Source organism: Abramis brama (genome assembly GCF_963993115.1).
Source record: "Abramis brama genome assembly, chromosome: 9".
Classification (NCBI taxonomy): domain Eukaryota; kingdom Metazoa; phylum Chordata; class Actinopteri; order Cypriniformes; family Leuciscidae; genus Abramis; species Abramis brama.
In genome coordinates, this window is record NC_139971.1 from 4,625,890 (window position 1) to 4,651,670 (window position 25,781).

The window sequence follows — 25,781 nt, forward strand, 5'->3', positions numbered from 1 at the left end:
GACAGAGGTCCGGAGGGCCTGTGAGTCTTTTGACGTCATGCATCATGTGATTTTCTGGGAAATCTTTCAACTTCGACTGCCGACAGTATGCAGACTGACAAACTAGTGGACTGCAATTTGGGACAGAAACTGGTCACATGTTGTGTTGTGTATTCCAGCCTTTACAAGCATCTTAAACTGACTAACACTGTTGATTTTCTTACAGGGCTGACGGTGGAGCAGACAAGTGTAGGTAAGAATCAAGACCACATCAGTACCAGACATCCTTCTGTTCTCGAACGAGTGTGTGTGTGTGTGTGTGTGTGTGTGTGTGTGTGGTAGATATAGCAATCTTGATCTACATATCTCTGCAAAGCTCAGTGCGACAGCTGTTTTGTTTGAGGTGAGATATCTCAGAGCCCCGCTGTACTTTTGTGAAGTTGAGCCCTGAATACAGTTGCAAGCTACGGAATGTCATTGTTTGCCTTTTTTATTGGACAAACAGCTCCGATCACAATGCCAGGGAACAAACACACTGCCGTGCTCAAACCAGGCTGTCTGGGGCTTCAGCCGTTCCACTTTCTCTTGATTTCAGTATTTGACCTGCGAATAAGAAATATATCGAAGGCCAGACATCTGACCTGTAGTTGTGGGATAAGAGATAACAATCCATAGTTGTCCAGGAACAGAAGGTAAGTGAAGGCCGAACACAGATTAGGTCTTGTAATGAATCTGTCAGCAGAGATGTGTTTAAATCAATACAGTTGCATCTGTTGCGCTGATGGTGTGTTTTGTGCATCTATGCTTAACAAGTTCAAATCCTCTCTGTAAATCACTTCTAAAATATTCCGAACAAAGTTTTCTTACTGAAGTTTTTCCACATGAACTCCTGTAGAGAAGCGCTGCGTGACACTGTGTGCTTTCATGTATCTCTCTGCGGCTGAATATAAAGATGCATTAGAAGTACTTCAAAAAAAAAATTAGATTTTTTTTTTTGAAGAACATGCCTTAGGAATAAAGTAGGACTTAAACTGAAGTCTTTGAAACTTATAGTAGCTCTAAAGGCCTTTCACAGTGATAACTCAGCTCACAGGGAACATTATTAGAATGTTTTGAAAAGGTTTGCTCAAAGTTGTGAAGAAACGTTCTTCCAGTAACATTAACAGAATATTTGTGAGTGATCAGGGGTCTCATTTATAAAACTGTGCGTAGGAACCTTACTAAAAGTGTACGTGCGCCCGAAAGGATAATCATGATAAGCATAATCTGCATATCATTTGCATATGATTATTCATCCACGTGATAATGTTTAACGGTACAAGACACATTACATTAATAAAAATCAAGTAGTTGCCTATCCTTGCCTTGTTTTTGAATACATAAATCAAATAGTGTAAAATAGATTTCAGAGAAAGTTTTTCTCAATCTTTTCCACTGGCCGAATTGTATTTTTAATTGATTTATATTTTTAATGGAAACAGATAGGCCTTGGGCATTATTTGCACAAAACTATTTTCTCAGACAATCTGGTATTATCATGATAAGCAATTATCTCTGTGGTTAAAACATTAAAACACAGCACGCCACAGGAAAAGTTTTCAAAAACATCGCATCCACAACAAATATTTCTATTGATTGAATTTGAATATAAAAAATGTTGTAACTTCTCAGTAATGATTTCATGTTTAAGTGTTTAACTCCATTAATTTGAATGGCATATTTAATCTAAATGTTTATATCAGAAGTAAAACATAGTTTAAATCATTATTTCATTTATTTAAACTGTTATTTGCGTCAGTTTCACTAAACGGCCCAACGCGCTCGCTGGCGCGGACATTTAAGAAGGGATGGATATTTGCTTCAAGTGACAGGCTTGGTGAGTGAAATTATATTTGTATTATCTTTCTGTATATGTTTAATTTTCTTTAGATTTTCTGTCTAAAAGTGACCAAAAAGACACTTAACTCCAGCTCACCATCGGTGTCGCCAAACTGCTCCATCTCCAAAACGTTCGAACGCATGAGTCAGAGATTGCGTGCAGGTGCGCAAATTTTCCCGTCAAGTTTGTTTTTATAAATCACAACTTATGCGTCGGAAGTGGCGTACGCACATTTTCAGCCCCGTTTTGTGCGTACGCCACGTTTATAAATGAGACCCCAGGTCTTTAAAAATGTTCTCAAAGTGTTAGCACTAAAACGTTATTTATTCATTGTTCATGAACTGTTTTTTTTTTTTTTTTTTTTGTGAAAAATGTTAGTTGGGATGTTTCAGAATGTTCAAAGAACATTCCCATAATGCAGGGATAGACAACTCCAGTCCTGGAGGGCCACTGTCCTGCAGAGTTTAGCTCCAACCCTAATTAAACACACCTGAACAAGGCAATCAGTGTTTTCAGGATTACTAGATAGATACAGACAGGTGAGTTTTTATCAGGGCTGAAGCTAAACTCTGCAGGACAGTGGCCCTCCAGGACCGGAGTTGCCTATCCCTGCCATAATGTTTGCAAAATTCTAAAATGCAAAGTTCCTTTAACGTTCGCATAACCAAAAAACATTTTTAAAACATGTAAGACACTGGACTTTTTGAACGTTCAGAAATGACGTTTTCATCACCTAATGTGAACATTAGCAAAATGTTCTTAGAATGTATGAAGAGTTCAGATGCAAAAGCCTCTAAGTGCCATCTGAAATTTTCTTCTAGAATGTTCATTTTTATAAAGCTTGTATACTTGTAAGTTCAGTAATTTCACTTAAATGACAATTAATAGGTAATTTGCATTGCCATTTAAGTGAAATTATTGAACTTAAATATACAAGCCTGATAAAAATGATCATTCTAGAAGAAAATTTCAGATGGCACTTAGAGGCTTTTGCATCTGAACTCTTCGTATATTTATTAGTTGGGAAGACTGTGATGCATCAAGTTGTACGGCACAACGTCAAAGCCATCAAGAAGTAATGGTTATGGTAAACACATTAGATGCTTTTTGTAGAGTTTTACTTTTGGTTGACGCTCTTGAAAAGGCACCGCTCGTGACGGGGCGCTTAAAACAACAGCATGAGATACAACGCAGTGTTGGGTTAGTGCTGTGACCGATCTGTACTTGGAGGTCAAATCTTCTGTCCTGATGTGTTGCTGTGTTCTGAGTGGTCAAGACTGTTGTCTGACCACCACCACATGCCAGTTTAACCAGTGGCAAGAGGCACAGCCCATCTCTTTTGTTACATGTCATTGGCCGCTCGTGGATTTAGAAAAGCGTATACAACCTACCACAATGGGAGCTGTGTAAAAGTGTGGCTTTAACGCATTGTCTCATGTCAATACAAGATTTAACTGAGCCTTTGGCTCTCTGCAAAGGACGGCTCTCTTGTGTCTCGCATTGTTTTTTTAAAAGTGCTGACCTCCTCATTTTTGGCTTCTTTTTGTACATATAGTGTAGATCCATAGAAAAAGAGAAAGAGCATATCTCTTTAGTATCACGATTGTTTTACCTAGACAGTAATGATATTAATTAGCCTTTTCTTCCATATAGTGACGTATATTCGAGTGAAACGGCTTCTGGAAGAAAACATTTTTTTGGATGGGACTTGATTTTGTCCATGGGGAATTGATTGGATGGTTGTGGTTTGCTTTGATTAAAAATCACGAGGCACATGAATTAAAATAAAATAAAATAAAAATAATAATGTGCATGAATAAATCATTTATAATACTGCAATATTCCATCAAAAAAGAACTGTCAATTTTGATTTCATGGTGACTTTAAAGGGGTGGTTGAATATGATTTCACTTTTCTAACTTTAGTTAGTGTGTAATGTTGCTGTTTGAGCATAAACAACATCTGCAAAGTTATGACGCTCAAAGTTCAAAGCAAAGGGAGATATTTTCTTTTAAAGAAATAGCTTTTTAAGGACTACAACAAACGGCTGGTAGGGACTACACGACATTCCTCCCGGGTTAGTGACATCACCAACCCTAGAATTTACATAAACCCCACCCCTGGAACACGATTTATTATCAAGGCAGAATATGCTAATCAATGACTAGAAGATAACTACACATAAGCTACATTAATTCACCAACTAACCATTCAGAAATGTTGTCTTCATATTGTCACTTCTTCTTGAGTCTCTCCATCCTTGTCTGACTCCGGTTTGAACATAAAAGGCTAAAAGTTTTTGAAATTTTCAGTGCATGTCTGTGTGAGGTAAAAGGACTCCAACTGTTGAAGCTCCGCCCCCTGTGCCGGGAGCAGCAGCTCATTTGCATTTAAAGGGACAGACACAAAAACTTTTTTGCTTGCCCTCAAAAAGTGACAACTTTAACATGCTATATACAAATATCTGTGGGGTATTTTGAGCTAAACCTTCACATACACACTCTGGGGACATCAAAGACTTATTTTACATCTTGAGAAAAGGGCATTATACCACCCCTTTAACATTGAAATGTGGTTGAAATAATGGCTGTTCCTCAATATGTGCTCTTAAGCGATCTTGCGTCCTTGTGTTCTCGTATTACGTCATCATCAACCGTCGAAGTTCGATTCCAATACTCAAATACACAATAGTGCATAATAGTGCATACAACCAAAAGTTTCATGCTTCAAAAAGTACAAAAATGCACAGTAAAAGTGATCCATATTAATCTAGCCGTTTAATCCAAGTCTTCTGAAGAGACAGAATAGCAGGAGGGTGAGTTAAAGATGACAGAGTAAAAATTTTTTGGGTGAACTATCGCTCTAAAAGAACAAACCCTGTTTTGTGTTTCTTTTATTTTTGCCTTGCAATGCAGGCTGATAAAGTGCTGATTTGGATAAAGACATATCTGTTGTACAGCCCTGTGTCCTCACCTCACTCCCATAAGACGTGTGAGAGCTGAGCGTTCAGAGAGCTCTTCAGGAGCAGATAATGATCTTCAGAGCTTGACTTCAAAAAGCTGCGGACATCTTGGAATTTACTGTGGAAGAGAAGAGAGTTTGGAATTTCAGTCTCACTTCAGTTTGCATTGCTATTTTCTTCATGGAGAATCCCAAAATTAAAATGAAAAAAATAAAATAATAATAGCATTTTAAAATAATTTAATATTTTCGGTTAGAATGAATGATTCAATGACTCACTCATGAAGACTTCACTTGTTTCATTACTGGATGAATCAGTGTTTTTGAATTCCTCTCTTGAATGAATGATTCGATGACAAATACATTTTTGTGACAAATAAAAAGTCACTTGTCGCCACCTAGTGGTGTAACGATGTAATTGATACGATCTTTATTTTAAGCGCCAAGTTACTTTAAAAAGGTGATTTACTCTATTTCGATCACTACCGTAGACACTGGTGTTTATATCTGAACCGAGCACCCACAGAAAAATAAGAGATGTTCATTTTAACCAATCAGTCGCATCGGATCCCGGCGGGTCGTAATGCACACCTGATAAAAAAAACAAAAAAAAACATGCTTTCTGTTTTTGCATGATGATAAATTGCATTTTAAGTAATTAACTCAAAAATTATCAGGTATATCAGCGAGAGAGTAACTCGCAAAACACTCATGTATTTTTGTTTGGTTGCTAATGTATTTGCAGTCCGTGTGATTCTCTTCGTGAAACACAAATAATGCACAGAGAAAACGGAGAAAAAGACTTGTAAAAAAACTAAAGCAGAACTGCATTTTCAGATAAACAAAACACAGATACGTTGGATAGTCTCGTGTACGTCACGTTTTAAAATACCGGAAAATAAAACAAAACATTTACAAAAATGTGTAACACTATAAAATGCACTATAGAAATAAACGTGGGCTCACATACATCTCTCATTCAGCACAAACTAAAATATGTGCGCTTTGTGCATGCGATAAATTTCATTGTGTAAGTTGCTTTGGAATATAAGTTGCAGCACATTTCAGATAACAAAACAGGTGCTGGAACATGTATAAAGAGATGTATAAAGATCCCCAAATCGAATTTCCTTCAATTTTGTGGTGAAATATGACATTGATTTTTTGAATGTTTTCATGAGTTCATTCACATATAGAATTATTTTTTATTTATTTATTTATTTGCACGTTAATGAACAGTCTACACTTCTGTACAGACTGTAAATGAGCCAGACTATAGCATAAATGCACATTTTCATCTGTAGTCCCGTATATACAGACAGAGAGCAGAATGCAGCTTTGCTCTGTCTCTTGACGATAAATGAATATTGTATGCGTCCAGTGATCTGCGTATGAAGGGATGTGTGTGTTGTGAGCTGAGGAGGGTCAGTCCAGGTGAAGTGTGTGACTCCGGATGAGGACGTCAGCCACAGGCTCTCTCATTCCCTCTGTAGCTGAAGGGAGGAGTGCAGATCCCTCCATCATGGTGTCCAGAATTAGCCTCAGATTACTCACAGCCACAGCGGTTCTGCCATTTACATAACTCTGTCCCCTCACTCTCTCTCCATGCCTCCTCCTCACAACTGAAGCCAGCACGCTACAGCATGGCTGTTGATCTAGAGAAACTCAGTTTCCTCACATAACAAGACGATCCTAACCTGAGAGAGAGAGAAGGTGAGAGAGATACTATTCTATTCTTCAATGGTTCTCTATGGGTTTAGTAAATAAGTCTTCCTATCTAGAAGCTTGAAGGTTCTGTGTTAAAATGACCTGTTTTTGAATGCTTTACTTTACAAGTAGTGAGTAAATAGTTGGTAGAAACAGGCTCTTCTTTCATTTGTAAATGTTTGCATTGAATTTGGTCTGTACTGTAGATTCCATTACATGATCATCCTATGCTGACAAGTGTTGGGTTGGTGTTTGGAAAGATTATAATGTGTTCGTTAATTATCAAGACTATTTTAAGATATCAGAGAGAGATCCTCTCTTTATGAGAGCATAAAATGTATCTATTTATGATGGTAAACCTACTACATGTGAGGAGAGCGACCTCAAAGAACTCGGATAGATTGTAGGTTCTTCAGAAAACTAGTGTGTTCACACTTGGCAGGTTTGGTTTGATTAATACAACCTCTGGTGTGATTGCTCTGTTAGTGCGGTTCATTTGAATAAGTGTGAACGCTGACATCTGAACCCTGGTGCGCACCAAACAAATGGACGTGGGTCTTAGTCGGGTTTGACTGAAATATGAACGCAACACAGACCAAAGACATCTAAACTAACCAAAAACAGGATGTGATGTCACAAGATGTGACCCTAAAAAGGACAGAATGCTCAAGCATACTTGGTTCCTCTCGTCATCGGAGCGATGTTGCCCATCACAGTTCAGTACAGGCCGTATCCTTGCATGAGATCTTCTTTTGTGTGCAGAGGAGGAAATCCTAGTACTCTTCTGACTCCTTTACTAATTTTCTAAGCTCTTCATGAGTTATTTTAGCCTGACAAGCCAGATCCACATCAAGATGTTAGGTCTGGGAACACACCATTGGCACGGCTCAATCCGAGGGGCGGGATAAACGGTTGTCTTTCAGATTCCCTCTGCACGCAATAGGACAGCGCTACGACCAACCAGAGCGTTTTCCCAACAGCGGAGCTAGTTGATAGATTAAACTTTTGCCATATTCGGTCGGCAAAACTCCGAACACATCTTCCTTTTTTAAGAATGACTTCAGTGCCGTTCTTTCTTCTTTTCTCAAAGAAAAGCTTAACTCCACGTCTTCCAGAGTCACGGCAAAGGCGATTCGAGAGACCCATCTTCTTTGTTTTCAAGTAGCAGGGAAATCACACGGAACCGTCACAACTCTGCCGTCATTATGTTAAGCCCGCCCACCGACTCTAGACACGATTTGATTGGCCTGACTAGAGTTTGGTTTTTCCAGCTCGCAAGCCAACGGAGAGTTGCTAGACGACACTGGCTGCAAAATAAAATTTGCTGCCGCTAGGGTGCGTCTAGATTTCTAGGCTAGATTTCTTTAGATTTGATATTAAAAATGACAGTGTGAACACGAAACGAACCAAGACTAAATGTATAATTTTCTTTATTGGACCAAAATAACCAAGAAAACCAAACTACAAGTGTAAACACACCTGGAAGCTCTACTCTTTGAAGCATCAGTTTGTTTCCTTTGTTTGTGTTCTCCCTGGTGTATTGAAATGGCACCGAACCATGGATTTACTTGCAGCCCTACTAGTTGGTAGGTTGGTAGTAGGTTGTTGTATAAGTAGGACATTTTATTGTACCAAAAAAATGTCTTTGGTCTGTTTTTCCAGATCAGAAGGACTGTACATGTTAAATGCATATACATTTTATGTAGTCATGATTTAGGTTTACACTTGCACATCAATGACCTGAATCTAACAGACATGGATTAAAGGTTTTTGTAGCAATACAACAGGTGTTGTGAAGAGGTGTGTGTGTGTGTGTGTGTGTGTGTGTGTGTGTGTGTGTGTGTGTGTGTGTGTGTGTGTGTGTGTGTGTGTGTGTGTGTGTGTGTGTGTCCAACATCCTTGCCCTTGTGGGGACATTATTTGAGGTAAACAGCTTATAAATCATACTACGTGATGTTTTTAAAAATGTAAAAATGCAGAAAGTTTTCTGATAGTAAGTTTAGGGATAGGGTTAGTGTAAGGGGAGATAATATACAGTTTGTACAGTATTATGTCATTAATATTTACGTCCCCATAAAATATTAAAACCCAACGTGTGTGTGTGTGTGTGCGTATGCATGTGTGCGCGTGTGCGTTCTGTGCTTCTCTCTGGGTAGATTTATGTTTGCTGTCATTGAGGGATTTCCAAGACTTTGTGGTTTTCAATTGGGTTATTTGTTGGAGCTGAAGTCGGTCTCGCTCTCTCTGGGGAAGGTTGCTCGCCCCTGCCTATTACTCACAGTCCCTGTGATGTCCTTCAGTGGCTCAGAGCTGAGGACTGTGGGAGATTTATGAACCGCTCATACCACTTTTAACCCTATAAAGCCTACTATATCATATAATGCATGAATTCCTTAGGCATTCCAATCACCAACATTATCAAAACTTGAAAAACCTGTTGTTTACAATCTACTACATGCCTTTTGTTGATTGATAGTTTACATTTTTTTTAAGGAAGTAAAAGGCCTTTAGGGGTGTGTTCACACTGCAGGTTTGCTTTGATTAACATGCAATTCTATTAGTGTGGTTCATTTGAATAAGTGTGAACACTGCCATCCGAACCTTGGTTTTAAAATCATGAAAACGTAGAGGATGTTATTTGTCAGCCGTGTTCTGATGAGGCGCACAACTTACCCTCTCATTACTGTGGTTTATCATGTTGTTCCTTTTTCATAATCAGTTTTGCTGTGGTCTGCACTTTTGCCCATTATCACAGCTCAATTTCTGTCACGTCAGTCTGAGACGCTGTGTGTTGGTAATAAAATCCAATTTCAGTAGGGAACAGAACTCAAGAGTTGAAGTAAGTGGATTTGACACCGGTGATTTGAGGGTCCAACAGAGGATCATTATGTCTAATAGAGCTAATATTAATACAGTAGAGGGTTTTGTAACTGGTATGAAATCACCACTGGTTTCACTGTCTTTGAGAGTTCATCCCTCACGCAAAGAAAACATATTTCCTAATAAATGAATGATCAATATATTAAATGATTTAACGGTATATTCGAATATACTGTATACAGAATAATATATTGTGTAAATACGTTACAATTTATTGCCGGTTATGTTAATTAAGTTTTTAGAGAAGGTTGTAGCTGAACAATTAATAAACTATCTAGAAAGTAATAACCTCCTTCACCAACATGCATTCCCAAGAAACAGCTATTAGTTATTTCTTGGAAAAAGCTAGGCATTCTTTGGGTCAGGGACATGTGATGGGAGCATGTGTTCATTGACCTAAAAAATACAGTTGATACAGTTAACCACACTATTATTTTATCCTAATTAAGTGCATTTAATTTTAGTAAACGTTCAATTGAGTGGTTTAAATCTAAGAGATCAGTGTGTTAAAATTGAGGATAGAAAATCATTGTTTATGAGAAACAAAATGGGCTTACCTCAAGGCTCAGTCTTAGGTCCTTTTTAGTTTGTTTATAAATGATTTACCATGTTGTCCAAATTGTCCAAACGTAAAACACTTAACAGATCTCCCCCTATATTAGTATTGAGCAAAACACGAGAAATAACACTTAATTTAACATTCACTCTCCTTTAACAGTCAGAACTCACTCTGCGAATCGTGTACGTGTGTGTACAGTACATTCACATTTATATGGGAACATGTATGTGCAATATATGTACACAATAGAGTCTGACACTTTATGAATATTACATGTAAGGCTATTTTTGTCTTCATTTCTGAATATTTTTATATGGATCAATATATAGCCATACATGGTCAATGCATATATTGCAGTATATTGAAAAATATGAGCAGTAGTTTTCCATCTATGTAAATGTATTATGTAATATATCACATTATATTTTGCAGTATATTCCCATATATTTTTGTCATGTAAGCGATGCTTCTGCTTCTTTATAGGTGGTGTGTTTGAAGCTCATTTACATTGATCAGTAGATAGACACACTGTACGATTTTGGGCTGTCCCAGACGAAAGATGACCAATCGTGGTGATTTCTGTGGTTGTGGCTCCTAAACGGTGGTCATATGTCGTACAGTGAGAGAGGTTCAAAGACTTGAGACTAAAGATAGCCTGTGATAATGTTCTGACAGGGTCAGAAATTCAGCATGATCATTTCACAGTGTGTTTGCTGCTACGACCTATACGTCTACTGACTGGCCAATAAAAATGCGACATGAAATGGTGTATTGATTAACACAACATGACGCTAAAACTTTAAACTACTTATCTCAAGCTCCATTTGCAAAATTGGCATGCCAAGTTGGCATCTATTCACTAGCCATGACCGCTTATTCTTTGCTTCCTTTTTTTTTTTTCAACCCACATAAAAACCACAATTGCCAAAGTGTGATTCATCTTGCTCTATTTGTTTACTAGCGCACGCTAACAATGTTTTATTCTTTTATACTATCTTACATCGTAGCCTTCGATTCAGTGGGTGTCATCATCGTACAGTCTACATACTCAGAGGTGAAGTAAGTGGATTTGACACCGGTGATTTGAGGGTCCCACAGAGGATCATTATGTCTAATAGAGCTAATATTAATACAGTAGAGGGTTTTGTAACTGGTATGAAATCACCACTGGTTTCACTGTCTTTGAGAGTTCATCCCTCACGCAAAGAAAACATATTTCCTAATAAATGAATGATCAATATATTAAATGATTTAACGGCAGGGGTTAAAGTGGGCCGGAACGGTCCGGAACTGCGTTCCGGCACCTCGGATAAATAAATTAATTAATTAATTCAAATAAAATTATTCTCATCAAATTCAATGATTCTCATCATTCATCAAATCAAAAAGTAATATCACCCCCTGCATGGCCCCGCCTTCACAAACACGCTTCCCCACGTTATGTTCTCAGTCAAGGTTCTCCTGTCTGATTTAAATGCATCTACACCTATGATCTACACCGGTTCACGCATGCAGACAAAGTCATTCCTCCCTCCCCACTGAACGCCAGCGATTACTAATGCGTGAAATGCACTCACGGTGGTTTAGCGCGGTAAAGTTAGTTTTAGATTCGATATTCGCTGGACATTTGTTTTCCCTTTGTATTATATATTTGTTTTCATTTTGTATTGTACTTTTTTATTTATTATTATATTATATATTATATTTATACCTGAGAATGCTTTGACGCGTTTCCACAGCTCATGATGCCTCAAGGGAACGTCTGCCAATTCCACCAACTGCGTTAAACGTAGACTATAATTTGTCTTATTTAAAATTACTTTTAATATTTAAAAACAGACGTTTTCAAATTCCAAAGCTTGTAGAAGGTTCCTATTGGCAATACTGACTTAGGCTACAGCTTTCCTGGTAGCCTTGAGTAAATTAACTTGTCTAAGAAAATGATTCATAAAACATATAAATATCAGTTGAGCCTATGTTTACTTTCTTCACTGACACAGACGAAAATGAAAAGACTATCAGTCAAAGTTCAGCTTTAGGGGAACAAATAGGGAAGGATAAGGAGACAGAGAAAAAGAAAGATGAAGATGAGGTGCGAGCAGGTATTGACAAATAATCTAATGACAAGGTTTTAAAGCTATTTCTTATTAAAAAAAATGGCCTTCAAAAGCCCTAAATTGCACATAATTATGTCAGAGAAATCCAAATTTTCTCGGGGGAGCATGCCCCCGAACCCCCCAACTACCTCACATTTGAGTCCGTTTTGGACTTCCCATTTTTATGTTTGAATTTACATTGTGAAAAACAAGGTTGTGTTACATATTGTGGTGGTCAGCAATTTTAACATAGTATCGTCATCATATCAGTGTAGATGTAGATGGACCAAAATAATACCATTTAAATATCAAGTAAATAAGTATTGTGATACTTGGTGTCACAGTGACACTCTTGTCCCAAAAAGTATTGCTATAGCCTACCACAATACTCAGTATGTTGTCCCACAGTGAGTCATTTTTCCCTGTTGCACCAACACAAAATTTGAGGGTTCCCCCACCTGCCAAATCCCACTTTAACCACTGTTTAACGGTATATTCGAATATATACAGAATAATATATTTTGTAAATATATTAAAAATTATTGCCGGTTATGTCAACGTTTTTAGAGAAGGTTGTAGCTGAACAATTAATAAACTATCTAGAGAGTAATAACCTCCTTCACCAACATGCATTCCCAAGAAACAGCTATTAGTTATTTCTTGGAAAAAGCTAGGCATTCTTTGGATCAGGGACATGTGATGGGAGCATGTGTTCATTGACCTAAAAAATACAGTTGATACAGTTAACCACACTATTATTTTATCTTAATTAAGTGCATTTAATTTTAGTAAACGTTCAATTGAGTGGTTTAAATCTAAGATATCAGTGTGTTAAAATTGAGGATAGAAAATCATTGTTTATGAGAAACAAAATGGGCTTACCTCAAGGCTCAGTCTTAGGTCCTTTTTAGTTTGTTTATAAATGATTTACCATGTTGTCCAAAATAATTCCAAAATAGTAAAACACTTAACAGATCTCCCCCTATATTAGTATTGAGCAAAACACGAGAAATAACACTTAATTTAACATTCACTCTCCTTTAACAGTCAGAACTCATTCTGTGAATCGTGTACGTGTGTGTACAGTACATTCACATTTATATGGGAACATGTATGTGCAATATATGTACACAATAGAGTCTGACACTTTATGAATATTACATGAAAGGCTATTTTTGTCTTCATTTCTGAATATTTTTTATATGGATCAATATATAGCCATACATGGTCAATGCATATATTGCAGTATTGGCATCTCATCTCATCAATATTGCTTCCTCATCTTTTTTTAAACCCACATAAAAACCACAATTGCCAAAGTGCAATTCATCTTGCTCTATTTGTTTACTAGCGCACGCTAACAACGTTTTATTCTTCTATACCAGGGGTGGCGAACCCGCGGCTCGCGAGCTGCGTGCGGCTCTTTGACTGCTTTTTTGCGGCTCGGTTCAGTCATGTTGTGTAGGCTATACAATCGCAATTCATTCAACTTTTTTAGAATTTCTAAATTTTATTTAAAAATAAATAGGAATGAATTTAAATGTATTTTCTGAATGTAATTTTACTTTTTTAAATAATATATTATTCATATTATTTTTTTAAATTATTTTTAACAGAACCTCAACTCTCGCGCAATTTAACGTTGTCAGGTTAAATCACGTTAACTCGCCGCTGTCAGGTTAACGTGAAGTACGTTAGTAGGAATTATCATGGCAGAATCAAAGAAGCATACAGCTAAGCGCAAATATGAAGATGAGCACAGAACATTTTTATCTGAGTGGGAGGATTTATATTTTTTTGTTGAACGAAATGGAAAACCATTCTGCTTGATATGCCAGATGTCGTTGTCGCATTTTAAGGCTTCAAATCTAGAGCGCCATTTCACATCACTCCATTCTACGGTGGCCCAGGAATTTCCCAAAGGCAGTGAACTTCGCAAGCACAAGGTAAACACTTTGAAACGTCAGTCAGAGAAGCAAAGTCAGCTTTCGGAAATTTACCAAGCATTCAGAGACAGTGACATTAGCGTCATATCAACTGGCATGGAACATTGCTCGTGCAAAAATAACATATCGTGAAGGGGAGTTTCTTAAAAAGTGCCTTAGTGATGTTGTTGCTATTCTTTGTCCCGAAAAAGAAAATTTGAAACGTTCAGTAAAGGACCTTCAGCTGTCACGGCACACAGTTGAAGAGAGAATATCGGACATTAACAACTCAGTTGAAACACATTTATATTCAGATCTTCAGAAGTGCCGGTATTTCAGCATTGCTTTGGATGAGTCTTGCGATGTTCAAGATAAGCCACAGTTGGCGATATTTGTATGATTAGTGTCAAAAAACTGCACAATTAAGGAAGAGCTGCTTGACATTGTGCCACTGAAAGACAGAACCCGTGGCATCGACCTGAAAGAGACACTGATGGCTGTTGTTGAGAAAGCAGATCTGCAGTTATCAAAGCTAACAGCAATAGCCACTGACGGAGCACCAGCCATGTTGGGATCTGGGAAAGGCCTTGTAGGGCTGTGTAAAGCTGATGACCGTTTTCCTGAATTTTGGACATTTCACTATATTATCCACCAAGAGCACTTGGTGTCTAAATAGCTGAACTTTGATCACATCATGAAACCTGTGCTGGAAATTGTCCATTTTATACGCACACATGCTCTCAATCACAGGCAGTTCAAAAATCTAATTGCTGAGCTTGATGAAGATCTTCCATCTGATCTGCTTCTTCACTGTGCTGTAAGATGGCTTTCAAGAGGTAATGTGCTTTCTCGTTTTTTTGAGCTTTTAAATCCAGTGAAGCTGTTCCTCGCAGAGAAACATAAGGACTATCCTGAGCTACGTGATCCCCAGTGGATTTCGGACTTGGCTTTTTTGGTCGACATGCTGCATTATCTGAATGGCCTCAATGTGGATCTGCAAGGGAAGTTAAAGATGGTGTCTGACCTGGTGCAGAGTATTTTCACATTTGTCAACAAACTCAAGCTGTTCAAGACTCATCTACAAAAGAGGCAGTTAACACATTTTCCATCCTTGTTGAAGGCAAGTGGACAGGCAGCAGAGGTTGTAAACGGGAGTACTGCACGGTATGCAACACTGCTTGAAAATCTCGAACAGAGTTTTAAGGACAGATTATCCGGCCTACGCCAAAAAAGACCACAAATTTCATTTCTTATCAACCCATTCACTGCTGAATCAGACTGTTTAAAAGCCCCTTTAGTGGAAGATGAAGCAGCAACTCAGCTTGAAATGATTGAACTTTCTGAGGATGACAGACTTAAAAGTGTTCTGAGGGAAGGAACCGTGGAGTTTTGGAAGATTGTGCCGAATGAGAGATATCCCAATGTCAAACAGGCTGCAGTCAAACTATTGTCAATGTTTGGGTCAACTTACATGTGTGAATCACTTTTTTCAACACTAAAACAAGTGAAATCAAAGCATCGCTCTGTCCTGACTGACACGCATGTGAAAGAATTACTACGAGTAGCCACAACTGAATATACGCCAGACTTAACAAAGATTGTGGAAACCAAGGAGTGCCAGGTGTCCCACTGAGTCATGTAACCTTTTAGGTAGGCTGATACTATGACAAACATTGAAATCCATTAAAACTATTGTGTGATATGTAATTAGTAATTGTAATAAGTAATACATTTTAATGTTATTGTTAGACACATCTGTTGTGTGGCTCTTTGCAGTGATGAGGGATTTTTTTTTTTGGCTCATCATGCTGAACAGGTTCGCCACCCCTGTTCTATACTATCTTGCATCGTAGCCTTCGATTCAGCGGGTGTCATCATCGTACAGTCTACATACATGTTGTACCCAAGTGTATTAGATCCATGTCGTACAGATTTGTAATGCTCTGTAGCAGGCATTAGACAGACTAAACTGAAAGTAATTGTGATAATTGCTCAATAATATTGAGTTGATTCTCCTATAATTTATAAAAAAGATGAAATTGCTTAAAGGGGTGGTTGAATAGGATTTCACTTTCCTAACTTTAGTTAATGTGTAATGTTGCTGTTTGAGCATAAACAACATTTGCAAAGTTCAAAGCAAAGGGAGATATTTTCTTTTAAAGAAATTGCTTTTTAAGGACTACAACAAACGGCTGGTAGAGACTACACAACATTCCTCCTGGGTTAGTGACATCACCAACCCTAAAATTTACATAAACCCCGCCCCCGGGAACGTGATTTATAGATTATCAAGACAGAATATGCTAATCAATGACTAGAAGATAACTACAAATCAGCTACATAAATTAATCAACTAACCATTCAGAAATGTTGTCTTCATATTGTCACTTCTTCTTGAGTCTCTCCATCTTTCTGACTTCAGTTTGAACATAAAAGGCTAAAAGTTTTTGAAATTTTCAGTGCATGTGTGTGTGAGGTAAAAGAACAAGCTGTTGAAGCTCCGCCCCCTGTGCCAGGAGCAGCAGCTCATTTGCATTTAAAGGGACAGACACAAAACAGTGCGTTTTTGCTCACCCTCAAAAAGTGACAACTTTAACATGCTATATAAAAATATCTGTGGGGTATTTTGAGCTAAACCTTCACATACACACTCTGGGGACATCAGAGACTTATTTTACATCTTGTGAAAAGGTCATTATACCACCCCTTTTAATTATTTTGATGAGTGAAAGAGTCGCCATGACTTTTTTTTAGTTTAGAGGCTATAAAATTACTGCCTACAAGCGTAAAATCGTACAGATCAGAGAGAAAAATACAAGCTCTCTCTCTCTTTCCCTTGGCAATACTGCATCATGTTATTTATCCGGCAGCTTTGTGCAGAGTTTGTCTGAGGCAGGAACATCTCGACCCTTCCACAAACCCCTCAAGCTGAGAGCCGAATGAGGGACTCGCTCTTACACACTGAAAGCAGCTTGACTCAGTCCCTCTCAGATCAGGCAGCATTAGAGGGAGCGAGAGCACTGTTGTGAATGGAAAAGATGGAAGCCTCTTGAGAGCAGTACAGTGCCATGAGTCAGAGCGTGTGTGTGTGTGTGTGTACGGCGAGAGAGGACACTGAATGTTAGCATGTCCTCGAGGGGCATGTGGGTGCTACCGCAGCTGTGTTCCTGTGATTCATTCTCAGTGAGGTCAGTGAGTGTGTGTTACTGCCCTGCCTACCTGTGTGTATTATACCTCTATATGCAATATTCTCAGAGGCAGACAGAATTGGTGGGCGATAAGGAAAGACGTCTTTCCTTCAGTATCTTCCCCCGTATGGCAGGAAGTTTTGTGGTTTCTCCATCCGTGCGATTGCTCATTTGCTGTGTGGATTGTGGCGCTGACGTAGTCCTGTGAACATTATGTATGTGACCCTTGATCACAAAACCAGTCACAAGTCGCACGGGTATATTTGTGGCAATAGCCAACAATACATTGTATGGGTCAAAATTATTGATTTTTCTTTTATGCCGAAAATCATTAGGCTATTACGTGAAGATCATGTTCCATGAAGATATTTAGTACATTTTCTACCGTAAATATATAAAACATTTATTTTTGTGAGTGGATGCAGCACAATGGCGAACATAATTGGACAATTTTAAAGGCGATTTTCTCAATGTTTCGATTTTTTTGCACCCTCAGATTCCAGATTTTCAATAGTTGTATCTCAGCCAAATATTGTCTTATCCTAACAAACCATGCATCAATGGAAAGCTTATTTATTCAGCTTCCAGATTATGTATAAATCTCAATTTCAGAAAATTGACCCATGTGACTGGTTTTGTGGTCCAGGGTCACATATGTGGACTGAACAAGCAGATGCATTTACACACTGAAAAAAATGATTTGTTGATTTGTTGTGTTGCACACAATTGATTTTACCTACATTTAAACAAATACATTAAGTTGAACTAAAATTGATTAAGTTCAACTTAATGCATTTGTTTAAATGTAGGTAAAATCAATTGTGTGCAACCACTTACGATACAAAATTATTAAATTCAACAAATCATTTTTTTCAGTGCACTTCTATCTTGTATGCGTTTCAAACCTCCTCCTCCTGATGTTGCAGTCGGCCTCATATACAGCATTTCCACCCCCAGATGATTCCCCTTATGACAGTCAGATTACAAACATTTTCTCTTTTGAAAATTCGAGTGAATTTTGATTGAATACGTAAAAAGTGTCATTTAAATATTTAATATTAAATAATTTAGCACTGTATAATTTGTCTCATTTTATTTTTATTTGTTTTTAATTTTTTTATTCAGGGACAATTTACAATATATGGAGGGCCAAATTACTCAAAATATATATATATATATATATTTTTAATAAACCATTTAATACATAATAAAATAGTTAATAAAACATAAAATCATTAAATTAAATAATTATTTAATCACCAAAAAATGAATAAATATAAATTTTATTTAATTGTTCCCACTTTAATTGATCTCAACTTGTGCTTCTAAAAATCAATTCAAATATGATAGTAAAAATGAGTACAAAGTAATGTAATATATAAATATATATATATATAGCATTTTTATCTCATCTTATTTATTTATGTCTTTTTTATATTTGTACAGGGACCATTAATAATAAATGTATTATAAGGGTATTTGCTAAAGTCTAAATTTTAACTGTATTTCCTGCAGGTCAAACTGGTGCTTTTAAATAAAGTATACAATATAAACGAAATAGCCATCAGCCATCCTGTTCTGTATCAAGCTTTGAAAACCCACATAACTGTATGTTTTGTTAGTGTATTTGTTTTGGGGGTTTTGCCACCAGAGGGCACAATCTGCACCTTTTCACCTCTCACATTCAGTGCAGTTTGGCCAATTTCACACACTCAGACACACACACACACACAGAGAGAGAGAGAGAGAGACACACGTCTGATTTACAATCTTTGTGGAGAATCTCCATAGACATAATGGTTTTTATAGTGTACAAACTGTATATTCTATCCCTGTCACTTTCTGCATTTTTACATGTTCAAAAAACATTGAGTTGTACAAGCTGTTCTCCTCATGGGGAACCGAAAATGTAGAGGATTTTGGATATTTCCATCTTTGTGGCATAATGTAGGGATTACCAGGCCACACACACACACACACACACACACACACACACACACACACACACACACTTGTGGTACACAGATCCAGGAACATGGTGTACCTGTGGCATATTAAATGATCACAGGAAACACAACGTCACACTCACAGACTCTCTCTCTCTCTCTCTCTCTCTCTCTCTCTCTCTCTCTCTCTCTCTCTCTCTCTCTCTCTCTCTCTCTGTGTGTGTGTGTGTTCATTATCACTGTTGAGAGAGTGACAAAAATCAGCTCAGAATAACCCGTCAGCACACACCGGCACTTGTTGTCACGGTATAATCGGCCCCTGCATGTGACCCTGAAGTGTCTGTCATGGGACCGTGCTCCAGTGTTTCGGGGCCCATTAGTCTCTATGGAAACTGACCATCTTGTCAAGAAACATATTCATATCTGTCACTTATTTTGAATGCCTTTTCCGTTTGGGATATTCTTACTGATAAAATAAGGTTTCTTGTGGATCATTTGTGGATTTTTTAAAGATGTTACATTTTATTTTATTACAATTTGTTATATTTGAGAGACAAAAATGAGTGTTAATTGAGTTGTTATTTTGGTTTATGAGTTTCTATACAGCTTTTATATATTGGATGTGGATGATGTAATTGGATAGTGTGCGTGTGCGTGTGCGTGTGTGTGTGTGTGTGTGTAAAAGAGCATCTGTTTGTGTATTAGACGCAGCACTGCCTCTTTCACAAGTTCATGTTTCTATACACCCTTGTGAATGTAAGCATATTCAACCCTTTACATAGACAATGATGAGAGAAGGGAAGCACAATGACACTGAGGAGGCGATGAAGAGGAGGAGGGCTGATTCACACACTGAGCGTGGGGAGACGCCACTGAGATTTAAAATGCAGTATATCTAGAAACAAATGGCAAATGAAGCTGGGAAGAAACCATGAGAGTCGGTTACTTAGTTCCTTTTATATAAGGATCCATCAATATTAAAATATCAATATATTTTTTGTCTAAATAAAAAAAAAAATTCTAAAAACTAAAATCAGTAGTTTTGAGATTCGTTTTGAGTTTGGGTCAGTATGATATATATATATATACTATTTAGAAGTACTTTTATTTAGTAAAGACATATTAAATTGATCAAAAGTCACCCTAAATAAATTTTATAATAGATTTCTATTTCAAATGCTGTTTTGGACTTTCCTCTCATCAAAGAGACCTGAAAAACAGCTATTATTATTCATAATAATATTTAAAAATGTTACTGTATTTTTGATCAAATAAATGCACCAATGGTGAGCATAAGAGACTTCTTTCAAAAACATATTTAAACCTCAAACATTTGAACAGTAGTTCAAATATGTCATCAATATGATACCAATATATTGTGCTAGTCATAAGAGCTGATATATTCTTGTCTTCTGTGGGATTCTTTCAGATGTTTTATCATCCGCCGGGCAAAAACGACTCAGTTTGAGGCATCATTCATGAAGTGTAAGTTCAAAACCCTGAATATGTGCAATACTAATAGCAGCCTGAGCTACAGTGACTTCAGGTGTCGACTGAGATCTGGTTGTAGTGTCTCTGGAGCTCGTACAGATGTGGAAATGCCACACAGTTACAGCTGCTTTAAAGGCCAGAGAAACTTCACAAGCCTAAACTTTCATCCGTCCTGCCCACCACTTTCTCACAAACCTGTTTCTGAGCTTCGACACCATGTTGTGCCTTATGTGGTCAGAATATGCTAATGAGGGCTGCCACTGATTGGCCGTTTATCAGAATAATAAATATTCTCGTTCTTAATTCACCTTTACCCCACTCAGCTGTGTGTACACTTCCACATGGGGATTTTCCATACGGATTAGTGAGTGAGTGAGAGAGAAATAGAGCAGTGTGTGTGTGTGTGTGTGTGTGTGTTTTATAGGAGGCGGGATTACCGCATACCACCACATATCCTCACTATGACACTGAACTGGTGTGACAGTCACCCGGTCAGCTGACAGCGAATGCTCACCTCCTATTGGCTGCCATTGATCAACCTATGCAGCTCTAAAAATAATCCACAATGGTCCCTCACGCAGGGTGTGTCCAAAAGAGAGCGAGAGATGGGACGAGAGACCCAGACAGAGAGAGAGGGAGGGAGAGAAAGTTGCAAAAAATGACCAGTGTTTTGTTGGATGTTCCACATCAGGGTGGAGGCGGTCTCTGATGATTGATGCACTCCTCGACTGCAGCATATGTGGAGTTATTGATCACCTGAGTCACATGCATGAAACATGTTGTGGACAAATCTATATGTCAATGCCGTTAAGCTGCATGACCTGGAACAGCATTAACACAGCACTGAATTAAATACGAGGAGACCGCAGCCAAATACTAAAGCAGCATTGCATGTTTCTGTCATGGAGAAGACAATCCCAGATTGCATTGCAGACCACCGCAAAAATTCATTCAAGATGAATCGAGAGAAATGCTTTTCATTCAGTACTGGAAAATATTGATTAAAAATTCTAGTCTAATTAAAAATGAAATATTTCACCCAATATTTGTGTGCTGTGTATTTAAAGTTTGAAGTCAGCAAGATTTTATATGTTATTGAAAGCCCCTTATGTTCACCAAAAATAGTGCAGCAAAAATGAATATTGTGAAATATTATTACAGTTTAAAAAGCTGTTACTGTTATATATACAGTATTAAACTGTAATGTACTCCTGTGATCATTACTCCAGTCTTCATTGTCACATGATCCTTCAGAAATCATTCTAATATGATAATTTACTACTCAAGAAACATTTCTTATTATTATCAATGTTGAAAACTGATATTTTAGTGGAAGCTTGAAACATTACTCATCATTCTTTGATGAATAGAAAGTTCAAAAGAACAGCATATATTTGAAAATGAAATCTTTTTAACATTATGAATGTCTTTACTGTTATTTTCGGTCAATTTAATACGTCCTTGCTGAATAAAAGTATTAATTTATTTTCAAAGAAAAACGTACTAAACCCTAAACATTTGAACAATAGTGGAAGTTTTTCATTGGCCAATTCCATTATAGATATCTGGTGGCCAATAATGTCAGTGAAAGCAACTGTGAACTGATTCAATGAACGGCAAAATATGAATTGGTCTATCACTATTTTATGCATCTCTAAGATAATAATGCAGTGAGTAGCATGCAGACACTTATAAGGCTCCACTTCAGTTAGGATGCCACCTTGGCAAACAGCTGTATAGACAGCAAGGCGGCTCACTGGCTTCTGAAACAGAGCCCGTTTGTTTTACAAACATTTCATAGATTTTTTTTTTATTTAATTTTTTTTATCTACAAGAAGTAAATATGGTCTGTTAGACTCCTTATATCTCTGATACACGCGCAGGTATAATGAAGTGAGTCTCAGTGTAAGCTGTGATGTGCAGTATTACTGTGTGCTGTGAGGAGCTGTCCAGTCAGCACCACTCCACTGTGAGCCACACATTACATTATCTCCACATGTGTGATGAGGACAGCGATGTGCTGTCATCTTCCGATTGGACCGTTTTTCGCCTCTTTAAGGCTGTAGGGATTCATTTTAGTGTCACTAATATACACACCTAAACACTACCAGGGCTCGCTAAATCACTAACCCGACGTCCCAGGGCTATTGTGTTTTCCAGTCGGGCTTCCGGACCGGCCTGCCCGACGGGCTATCTGGAATAGTGAAATTCCTCCCTTTATTCACATTATTGACTAGTTATTATAAGGAAAAATATGACCGTGCAAGTTTTTGATCATGCTGATTTATCCGCAGCGCAATTTCTCATGAATCTGCGTGCCTGTTTTAGGAGAAACACATGAATGATCAATAAAAATTAAAGCTCCACTTTCACATGAATGCTTTACTTTGCGTGTCAGAATGTTTGAATGTAAAGCTGCTTTGAAACAAACAAATCTGTATGGTAACAAGTGCTACATGAATAAAGGTAACTTGACCATCATGTATTCTGCTATATAAACGGCATAAAATAATTACAGCACCATTTACTTGCCTCAAAAAAGTCTGGTGTTGTTATTATTATTTATTGCTACACTTCAATATGTGAATTATTCCATTAGAAGATTAACACTTTTAACGCTGTTAGACTTTAAAACAACAGACTGATTCATGATCCACACTTATCACACACATTTCAGTTCAGTTAGAACCAGATGCATATTTGTATTGATGATTCTAATTTGATTATTTTACATCCACTTGTTGATATTTGTGTTTTGAAAAAAAGTTTTTACTTGATGTTTTGACTCCTAACCAGTTTTCTACATTAAAAATAGTTTTTTTTTATTTGCAGGCTACTGTAGAAGATTTTATTATTTAGAAAATAAGTAATTTAGCTATATATTTGTACACTATTATTTCCTCTTTGGTTTGACTTTTGGGGGCTTAAAGAAAGGTCGGATTGCTGATGCAACAAAGAATTATATTTCAGTATGTCACATGGTACAAAATATTTCTCAAAATATCTATAGGATGCATTACCATCTTTGGACGGTATGTAGATATATATGTGAGAAGCTGGCCACTGAGCTGGAGTGATCTCCTGCAGGAGATGCTCGGCTTTATTGTAAAATAGTCTAATATTTCTGGCATCAGAGATCTCTGAGAAGCGATTTCCCAAAAAGATTGAAACCACAACACTACCAAAATCTGAAGAGTGCCTGAAGAGAAATTTTGCGAGCCCTGCTACCCCTTCTACCAGTTGTCCAGAAAAGGATTCCTGCTCCAAACTCATATATAAGTGAACATACTACTCGCACTAGAATACTAAATTGTATAGGCATAGAATAGTGCACAAGTATGTGAATTGGGACGCACCTTTAGAGCCACGTTTCTCCTCAGAGCCATCCAGTTTCCCAGAATTCTCAGTTTTGGCTTGCATCGGTGTTGCAGCCACACTGTAGTGACGCATGTCAGATGCCTCATGTTACTGTTGCTGTCTATGAGATGCCATTATAAGTGTGTTTATTAGTGTCCAAGTGTGTTTATGGGAGCGTGTGGGTTTTGTGCAAGAATTGTGGGTATTTTCCAGGAAAGTGTGCGACTTCTTCGTTATGTGCTAAGTGTGTAACAAACAGAACCCTCAAGCTGTGCATCTGAACATCAACAGTCTGAATCTGTCAAACACTCCACACAGAAAATATCTGAGTATCATTGACGTAAACCAGTGTTATTTTAAATATTATTTTGTTAATAAAATAATAATAGTTAATAGTTTTATTAGCTCTTTAAAATATTTGTTATTAGCTCCTTAAAATAAGTTCAGTGTGCTAAAGCCTTCTCTGGAGATGCCATTAAAAAAATCTTGTTATATTTGCAACATTACAAAGATTAAGTCTCTAAATGCATTGTCTTTATAGCATCGCCGCTACAGCCATTAAAGCAACGATTTTGCAACACGTTCACTATCTTCCACAATAAATTCCAAGACAATTACTGTCAGACTTCACATTGCTGCTGTAAACCATATTTACAGCTTAGCCTGATGCTTATGATGGCTAAGATTGTTTGTGCAGTTAAATGTTATATATTATTTAGCCTATTTTGTGTTGATTTATTCACTCATTAGCCAATGGAACTGCATTTAGAAATGTGTCTGATCACTGTCAGGTGGACATGACAGCCTAATTATACAATGTTCTCTTAAGACTAATTGGTCATCTGGCTGTGCAAACAACATCACGACTAGTGTATCTTGAAAATGTGTATTTTTGCATATCCCTAGAAGCACCGCAGGGCATGAACAGCTGCGGTGTGCGTGATAGGTCAGAGCGTGTTGTGTCAGTCGTGTGGGTCTCTATCAAACTCTGTAATGCACATCTCTTTTGTTTGCGCTCTTGTATTTAGATTTCTCACCTATAAAAGACAAGGCAGAGTGGATTTAAAGTGCCCCTATTATGTTTTTTCTTTTTTTCAGAATATTCCCTTTCTTGCTGCAGTGTGTTATATAGCTGTTTGTGAGTGTAAACGTTCTGCAAAGTTGTAAAGTTGAAAGTGCACGATAAGTGAAGTTATTGTCTCCCAAAAGAAAGAATCGACTCTGAGTCACCTAAACGAGTCGTTTGTATTTCGAATCCCTCTGTGTTACAGTTCTACGTCACTAGATAAAACATTTGCATAATGCCCACCTATGTTGTACGTTGTCCATCTGCGAACAACTTGACCCGCCCACAAACACGCCATTTTACTGACGACTGCTTCTCAAATCTCTGAACTCAACACGTGAAACACGCAAAACGCTTGCTCTGGAAAGTTGGGTCAGTACTAGGGGTGGGGAAAAAAATCGATTCTTAGATGAATCGCGATTCGGGACGTGGACGATTCTGAATCGATTCACAAATGTCAAAAATCGATTTTCTAAAAAAAAAAAAAAAAAAAAAAAAATAACGTAACATTGAAGGAACGCAAAAGGCGGAACTCTGAAGCGGACGTGCAGTGCGCGGACAGTCTGTGGCGTGCACATAACAGAGACGCGCACATAACAGACGCATGATGGCTGAGCGCCAAATCCGAACGGCACCAGAGAATGTCTTCGTTAAAAGCTAACGTATGGAACATTGGCAATTTCATTGTGATCTATTTAGTATTTTTTTGTATGAGAGCGAATTTCTGTATTGTTTAGTTTTCACATC

General features: G+C 37.6%; 1 protein-coding gene across 6 annotated transcripts in view; it reads left to right on the forward strand.

The window, feature by feature from the left end:
- Nucleotides 1-25,781, forward strand: part of gramd1bb (GRAM domain containing 1Bb) — a 101,486-nt gene that overhangs the window by 12,541 nt on the left and 63,164 nt on the right. For 5 of the 6 annotated variants that reach the window (XM_084123836.1, XM_084123837.1, XM_084123830.1 and 2 more), the window contains exon 3: nt 206-232. In XM_084123836.1, the coding sequence (XP_083979962.1) occupies nt 206-232 (27 nt within the window). Of the gene's footprint in view, nt 1-205; nt 233-6,515; nt 6,533-25,781 lie in introns of those variants that run through there. The other variant, XM_084123835.1, reaches the window with a different exon arrangement.